The 8,950-nt window shown below is 31.5% G+C and overlaps 2 protein-coding genes across 3 annotated transcripts in view; both read right to left on the bottom strand.

Moving 5' to 3' along the window:
• Positions 1–4,571: 4,571 nt before the first annotated feature.
• Positions 4,572–8,950, bottom strand: part of LOC111034527 (V-type proton ATPase subunit E-like) — a 9,462-nt gene continuing 5,083 nt past the window's right edge. The window contains exons 2-4 of one of the 2 annotated variants that reach the window (XM_022315799.1): positions 6,023–6,198; positions 5,791–5,962; positions 4,572–5,724 (exon numbers count right to left, since the gene is read on the bottom strand). In XM_022315799.1, the coding sequence (XP_022171491.1) occupies positions 5,416–5,724; positions 5,791–5,962; positions 6,023–6,189 (648 nt within the window). In that variant the 5' untranslated portion in view covers positions 6,190–6,198 and the 3' untranslated portion in view covers positions 4,572–5,415. Of the gene's footprint in view, positions 5,725–5,790; positions 5,963–6,022; positions 7,019–8,950 lie in introns of those variants that run through there. The other variant, XM_022315800.1, reaches the window with a different exon arrangement.
• LOC111034530 (retinol dehydrogenase 12-like) lies at positions 7,786–8,205 on the bottom strand (the record flags this gene model as incomplete). The annotated part of the gene is made up of 1 exon (XM_022315802.1): positions 7,786–8,205. A coding segment is annotated over one exon (318 nt), but the record flags the coding sequence as incomplete, so codon positions are not given.

The raw sequence follows: 8,950 nt of genomic DNA, 5'->3' as shown, positions 1-8,950 counted from the left end.
GATGGACATCTTCTTCCCTCAAGTCGAACAGTATTTGAATCGTTCTTAAATTATGTGAGTATTACCTACTGATTGTTGTAATTTTACAGATTGCAATTATATGTTTTATAAATGGTTCTAGAAACAAAGGAGTGTAAAATCCATTACCTATTATGGTCATCGGTAGACCACCACCCAAATGAGAATGAGGAATAATCAATAATAATTAATTTAATGTAATTTGAGGTGAAATACAATCATGGAATCATAATTGTTGCCCAAGTAGTAGGTATATCTAACTTAAATTGTTCCTAAGCTCAATACAAATCTAAAACTACGAAATGAATAGGAAAACTATTTATTTTCAAAATCAAAACGAACCCCGGTGGACTTGATCTCTGGACAATTTGTGGCGGACGGACACCCAGCAACAACATGCCAGCTGTGCTACATATAACTGGGCTTAATACATCCCAAAAGACGAAATAAAAAGCAAATAATTATATTCGACTTACCGTCGTCGAAGGTGACCATTCTCTGTTTTCCGAAACATCTTCAGCCATCTTCACCCTGCAAGACACAGTACAACAAGGTTGGTGATAGGTACGTTCGGTGATGCTTGGCTGTTGGTAGTGTTTACCTGTGATATTATTGTAGTCGAACCATTTGTAGCTGCGGATATCGTGTTGAGCACCACAACCACCAGCACCGGCAATTTGGCCGCGAAACTCTACCGTCCACTACAGCTGTCGCAACGACGGTCGCACGGTGACCCGCTGCATTTTATTCAACCGCACGATACGCGTCGTCTCGATGGTCGGACCATCGGAGCGTTCACACGACGAATACCGACGCACCACGACCCCGCGGAGATGTCACGGGGAGCAATTATATTTTATCGTAAAAACGCCGAAATTTTCGGTCTTTTGCTCCTACGACTGTACTCTCCTATGACGACGACGGCAACGAGAGTGTGTATCACGACGACGAAGGAATCAAATTAAAAAAAAGAAATGTGAATAAATAAATGATAGGTAGAGTTGTAGATACTGGTGCGTTTTCCAATCAGTGGCAGCGGGATCGCAGTGTGGCCAAACACGAACGCGCAAAATGTCGTAAAGCGCACAATTGCCTATAATTTTGTAGCATTGTTTTGTATTGAAAACGTACAATATTATACTCTTATACCACAGACTACCACAGTCCTCAGATGCATCTTATATAGACTACCTATGTCTTAGTTCGTGTCTTATACTTATACCAGTTATACCTAACTTAGTTAATCCAATATATCTAACTTAGTATAATGCTGCTATACTATGATACTATAATAGTTTAATACTTAATACTATTATATAAAACTGTAATGTATGGCCGTATAGGGTAAGTCTGTGGTACATGTATATCTGAAGTCTTTAATCTTGTTCATAGAATAATAATGACAAAGATTTACATGATCGTGTTTTTTTGGCAATCGTATCTAAACCAGAACGCATATCAAAACACAAATCAAAAATCGTAAGTTGTTCGTAAACGAAACTTTATTGTGTTACATAAATTATTTATTATTTTGATCTTAATTCAGGTATTCATTTCTATTAATAGTAATAAGTAATACGCTATAAGTAATACTAAATTTGATTAAGTTCTTGATGTTTAGGGGGCTTTTGTATGAATTGAATAGTAAAAGTTCGTATTTTGTAATTATGTATGTTTTAAGTAAGTTCTAGTGGGATCTGGTCCTAACAATCCAGTGCATTTCAACGGTGTATGGCTTGTTGAGCGAGAAATAATCGAAATAATGAAATAATAAATTTCGCAAATAGGTATGTCTGTGATTTCCCGCTTTCCAATTAAAGAATTATTTTATAATCTATGACGTTTTCAGAATTCAGGATGTAGACAATAATAGGTATTATTATTGTGTTCACTGGTCAATCTTAGAAGACCGTGATCTATATTGTGGACGTATTGTAAACAAACGGCACTGTAGGGAACTTCTAGATAGCGCTGTACTTTACACCAGGCGTCTTATTATAAAAGAAACTAGAAAATACCTTATTTAAAAAATCTGCCTTTAGTGTCCCGTTGTCACAGTGACACGGTGTAATAGTGCTCTAGAAGTTACGTACGAAAATAAAAAAAAATTAAATTTTCTTTGCATGCGAATTCTAGGTTTTGGGACTTTGGGAGTATATTTTATGTCAAAAACCAGGAAGTTACATAATATTATTAAAATGCGTTTAGGATAAATACATTTTTGAGTTATCAATTAAAAATTAATGTTGTTTTCACATTGAGATTTTTCTTGGTTGAAACCTTGCTGTCTGTATGAAACCACAGAAGAAATTTAACGATCATTAAGAAACCTACTATTTTAAACCGCTCATAATTTAAATATCAAAAAAGCCTGTCTGGGTCCCTAGATAATATTCTTACCTTCAAATTAATTTAGAAAAAAAAAATTGAATTCGAAGTATGAGTTGTTCGTTTAAGTAAAATATAAAACTTATGAATTGTTGATATATATACATATATATCCAAGTATATTAAATAGTCCACCTGGTACATTTATTATTTATCTGCGTATAAACGTATAAACGTATTAAACCTTATGGTTGTTATAAATATTTTTAAAATAGCCAAATGCATAACAATTTGCCTATAAGATGTTCTATGAGTCTTGTTGCCACTAGACCCCTAAAATGTAAAATTTCTCAATATTTCATTTTTATTTTTATTTTGTAATTACAATTTATTTCATTTTTTTAAAAGTAAAAAAATTTTTACAGTATTGAACTATGTTTTTACGAGTTGGTACTCATACTAACCTTTTTTGGTTACAAAAAGGTACAGAAAGGCTACATCATTTTAATCAGCCTATTTTTAATTTTTAAACGTGTAGCTTAAAATTTTAAATGATTTGTTATGTTATGGATCAATCATTTTGGTTGTTACAAAATTGTATTTTAACGGCCATTCTTAGCGTTGTCTTAACAATTTCCCATGTATAAGTAGTGTAAATATATTCCTGGAAATACATCTTGAGGTCCTTAATACGTTGTCTGATTTTAATTTTTCTGTTTTATGTGGGGTATGGTGTAATTTATCCGTTGGCGAGTGGCTTATTGGAACCTACTGATATAGTGTTAGGCAATCATTAAACCAATTCAGAACACCATTTTTCTACTTTTTGGAATTTTATTACATTATTTAAGTTTATTATTACATGTTTTATTATTCATTATTATTCTATTTACAATATAAAAATAATCAAGTATAAGAGGACATAACTACATATGGCTCAAATCAGTATTGTGTTGTGTTCCCTCTTATTGTTTACTTGAATCTTATCACATAAAAATTGCAATATTCATATTGATATATTATTAATTTTAATGTTACTGGTGTTGTTAATCTATTAATGTCCCCCACTCCTTTTGGAATAAAATTACCTAACCTAACCAATTCAGGACACCATTTTTCTACCTTTTGTAATTTTATTCCAAAAGGAGTGGGGGACATTAATAGATTAACAACACCAGTAACATTAAAATTAATAATATATCAATATGAATATTGCAATTTTTATGTGATAAGATTCAAGTAAACAATAAGAGGGAACACAACACAATACTGATTTGAGCCATATGTAGTTATGTCCTCTTATACTTGATTATTTTTATATTGTAAATAGAATAATAATGAATAATAAAACATGTAATAATAAACTTAAATAATGTAATAAAATTCCAAAAAGTAGAAAAATGGTGTTCTGAATTGTTTTAATGATTGCCTAACACTATATCAGTAGGTTCCAATAAGCCACTCGCCAACGGATAAATTACACCATACCCCACATAAAACAGAAAAATTAAAATCAGACAACGTATTAAGGACCTCAAGATGTATTTCCAGGAATATATTTACACTACTTATACATGGGAAATTGTTAAGACAACGCTAAGAATGGCCGTTAAAATACAATTTTGTAACAACCAAAATGATTGATCCATAACATAACAAATCATTTAAAATTTTAAGCTACACGTTTAAAAATTAAAAATAGGCTGATTAAAATGATGTAGCCTTTCTGTACCTTTTTGTAACCAAAAAAGGTTAGTATGAGTACCAACTCGTAAAAACATAGTTCAATACTGTAAAAATTTTTTTACTTTTAAAAAAATGAAATAAATTGTAATTACAAAATAAAAATAAAAATGAAATATTGAGAAATTTTACATTTTAGGGGTCTAGTGGCAACAAGACTCATAGAACATCTTATAGGCAAATTGTTATGCATTTGGCTATTTTAAAAATATTTATAACAACCATAAGGTTTAATACGTTTATACGTTTATACGCAGATAAATAATAAATGTACCAGGTGGACTATTTAATATACTTGGATATATATGTATATATATCAACAATTCATAAGTTTTATATTTTACTTAAACGAACAACTCATACTTCGAATTCAATTTTTTTTTTCTAAATTAATTTGAAGGTAAGAATATTATCTAGGGACCCAGACAGGCTTTTTTGATATTTAAATTATGAGCGGTTTAAAATAGTAGGTTTCTTAATGATCGTTAAATTTCTTCTGTGGTTTCATACAGACAGCAAGGTTTCAACCAAGAAAAATCTCAATGTGAAAACAACATTAATTTTTAATTGATAACTCAAAAATGTATTTATCCTAAACGCATTTTAATAATATTATGTAACTTCCTGGTTTTTGACATAAAATATACTCCCAAAGTCCCAAAACCTAGAATTCGCATGCAAAGAAAATTTAATTTTTTTTTATTTTCGTACGTAACTTCTAGAGCACTATTACACCGTGTCACTGTGACAACGGGACACTAAAGGCAGATTTTTTAAATAAGGTATTTTCTAGTTTCTTTTATAATAAGACGCCTGGTGTAAAGTACAGCGCTATCTAGAAGTTCCCTACAGTGCCGTTTGTTTACAATACGTCCACAATATAGATCACGGTCTTCTAAGATTGACCAGTGAACACAATAATAATACCTATTATTGTCTACATCCTGAATTCTGAAAACGTCATAGATTATAAAATAATTCTTTAATTGGAAAGCGGGAAATCACAGACATACCTATTTGCGAAATTTATTATTTCATTATTTCGATTATTTCTCGCTCAACAAGCCATACACCGTTGAAATGCACTGGATTGTTAGGACCAGATCCCACTAGAACTTACTTAAAACATACATAATTACAAAATACGAACTTTTACTATTCAATTCATACAAAAGCCCCCTAAACATCAAGAACTTAATCAAATTTAGTATTACTTATAGCGTATTACTTATTACTATTAATAGTCATACCAAATATGATTAAGATCTTGATATTAGGGAATTTTTTTGTATGAATTAAATAATATAATAAGTTTGTATTTTGTAATTATCTATGTCTTGAGTAAGTTCTAGTGGGATTCAGTCCAAACAGTCCAGTGCATATCAACGGTATAGCTTGTTGGGTGAGATGGAGCAATCGCACTACCAGCGTATTTTCAACCATTGACCTTCGACCTTTGCCCGTGACCACGACGCCTCCTATTTCTTGAGTCGGTAACTTAGTTGCTTGGTCAATGTTTATTTTGATGTTCATTCCCGTGTTGGCTAAATAGATTTGGCTCAATTCGGGGATCTTTAAGGTCACGTACTCCACGTCGTCTGGTATCAGTATTAAGTTTACTTCTTGTTCTAAGATCTGGGAACATACCAAAATTAAAGCGTTACTTTGTCGTTCAACAATCTACCACCACAATAGTATTACTTGATACATCGCCTGTAGTATTAACTTTAAAAGTATTTCTCGATGAAGACATAATCTATGTTCACGCATTTTTAACAATTCTTTGTTAACATCGGCCAACACAGATTTAACGTGTTTGTCTCTGGTATTCAATATTTCCAACTTGGCATTGGTCATTCCCGTGGTAATGAATCTATGGCCCAGATAAAAAATAATATTTTATTCGCAAAAGTATACACTTTCTAATACTCACGTCGCTGTTGTTCTTTTCATAAGATTTGTCTTTTTGTTGTACAACTGATTAATTTCCATTTTTGCTTTAAGTATCATCTCATTCTTTATATTACGACATTCTTCTTCTGATTGAGCATCAATATTTCGTTCAGTTTCATCTGCCTCGAACTCTATGAACTTGACCATCCTATCTAACTAAAAATATATAAAATTATCTATGGTGTATGCATTTAGCTTACAACCTTGATGGAAAACATTTCTATACTGTTTAGCTTAGGAAATAGTTATGTCTCTTGAGATAAATCAAAACTTATAATAGTGGGTGTACATAAGTGTATTATTTTTTCATCACAAATTTTAAATATTTATGAGTAAAAAATAAATAACCTCATAAAAAAAGAAAATTATTTTTCTAAAACAACAAAGCTGCAGTTATTGCATGAACACAGTAATTGTCACCAGATCTAATAAAAAAAAATTGTGAAAACATCGGAAGTGGCACTCACTTGTTTGATTATCTGTGATTCGTTCATGTTGTAATTTTATGAATGTAATATTTGACAGAAAAATATATTTTTCTTATTATATATAATTGACTTAAAAAAACTGAGATTATATTATTTTACTTTGTAAACACTTTGTTGCTATAAACAACTGTGACAATGTAAAACCACTGCGATTGGAATGAAAACAGCTTATAATTTATGTTGATGGAATACATTTTTTTTAAGTACACGATAACGTTAATGATTCTGGCGTTTTCAATAGTTCGGGGGAGCGTATAGTTTGTTCGCTCCAGTTGAACATATTCGTAGCCCTTTAAGCCGACTATTTCCACGCTTTTTTTCCCAAAGTTTTTTCACCAAATCCGGATATAAGATATCTTAAACCCCCGAAAAAAATTTCTAGGCACACCCCTACGGATCTTTGGCTAACGCCAGTTCTTTTTTTCTCAATAAAAAATACAAAATAATTATTGCGTATATAGCATTTTACAATATAGTTATTTTCTTGGAAAATGTATGTGTATTTATAGGTACAAATATTTTTTTTACATAATTTGAAGAATAAATCCAAGTTTAAAAAAAAAATTGTTATACATATTTTGTAAAGATTTCGTGTATACAAAAATAATATTTGTATGTACCCATAAGTACATTTACCGATAATATAACTATAAAAGAATTGTATTTCACAAGTATGTATTTGATATTACTGATAACCTTGATAGTTATTGTCTTCAGTTATCTGTGTGCATTGGTGACTTAAACGCGCCTGATTCCGCGAGTCTACGTACCCACCTATTCGAGTCTTCGCATCAGTTCTCTCTAGAACATCACACTAGCCAGTTTACTTTGGCTGTAGACTGCCATAGCCGAGTAATTTCTATCAAAGTTGAAGCCTTCAAAAATTTATTTTTTGATTTTTTTTTTTAATTGACAGACACAATTTTTAATGCGTTTTTTGAACTGACTCGTATGCACTATGTGCCATTGACAACACGTTAATGATGTGAGCGGGGATCGTGTATCGGTTTCTTGGCAATAGAAATGACCTAAACAGAAAGTGCCCCATGTGATTGACGCCAAATTTTGTTTCGAAACTGTCCTGGATTTTTCCTTTGGGACAAGCCATTGAGACTGTAACAAATAATATTCGTGTAACTAAGTACCTATTGGCTATTACTCTTTTACTAGAGAGTCGAGTAGCATATAAATAACATGATTTGTACATTTATTTCACTAGTAGTTTTTAAGTTTACCAAAGTTGAAATAATTTTAAATTTAAACTATAAATCATTATATTTAGTTTAATTTAGGTTTCATTAAGCGTGCAAATAAAACGAATAAAAATAACTGACAGAACGTGCCTCCCTTGCCATGGCTAAACCCTTAATCCATGCTTGCACTCGGGCCCTGTAGACTGTAATTGTACAATCGCAGCTGTGGGTAGGCGTGCACCACTATAACTGGCGTTGTTCACCAGCAGGTGAATTTGTTTTTCCATTTGCAAAATGTTTTTCACGCAACGCTTGAAAGACGTCAAATCCAATTTCTCCACGATCAATTGTTCGAGGCCGTCGCCTTTTACTTCAGCCAAGATTTCCGACACTGCTTGTTCTGATTTTCCGAAATCCCGACACGTCGATATGACCTTTAGTCCCGAAGTTTTGTACGCCACGGATAAATAATTGATTTGTTTTTATTCATGTCTAATTATTGTTAGGTATTTACGTTCAATTATAATTCAATATTCGCCATGAAAAATAAAAAATTGCGTAATTGAACATAAACAATAGATACCTGTATTTTAACAATTATTATTAATCACCTATATGGCTATATCTGATTGTATTGCATCAAATTATTTAGATTTGTAGATCGTACAACGCATTACCTATAAGTACTTATCATATAGGTACTTTTATTTATACTTGTTAAACAATATGCATTTTAACTATTGATTGTATTATTACATGCATTATGGGGCTGCGTACGAGTTGATTCCCGGGTGCCTGTTAACCTAACCGTTGAGTTGATTCCCGGGTCATTAGAAGGTACGTACGAGTTGATTCCCTATTGTTGTATATCAATTATCAATAGATTGCAAGAGTAAAGAGTTTACGACAGTATAAAGAGTTTGACCGTCACACACAACTCGCTCTTATATCCATCGAGACCACGCGCGAATTTACAAAAAAAAAAATTTAAGAGAAGAGATGTCACGGTATACTGGTAACTTCATTACCAGATACCAATTTATAAAAACAATGTGTTACAAATTTTTACCAAATTACTAAATTTTTTTATATTTTTTTACCTAGTTACTACTAAATGTTTTTAATAATAATATAATTCAATAAATAATTAATAAATAAAAATTGAATGATTTTCAAAATATGAAAAAACTAAAAAAAACAACATTTTTGAGAAACTTGTCAGCCAAC

The sequence above is a fragment of the Myzus persicae genome, unplaced genomic scaffold, assembly GCF_001856785.1.
Source record: "Myzus persicae strain clone G006 unplaced genomic scaffold, MPER_G0061.0, whole genome shotgun sequence".
NCBI lineage: Eukaryota > Metazoa > Arthropoda > Insecta > Hemiptera > Aphididae > Myzus > Myzus persicae.
Note: the sequence above shows the minus strand (reverse complement) of the source record. Positions and strands in the feature narration are given on the sequence as shown.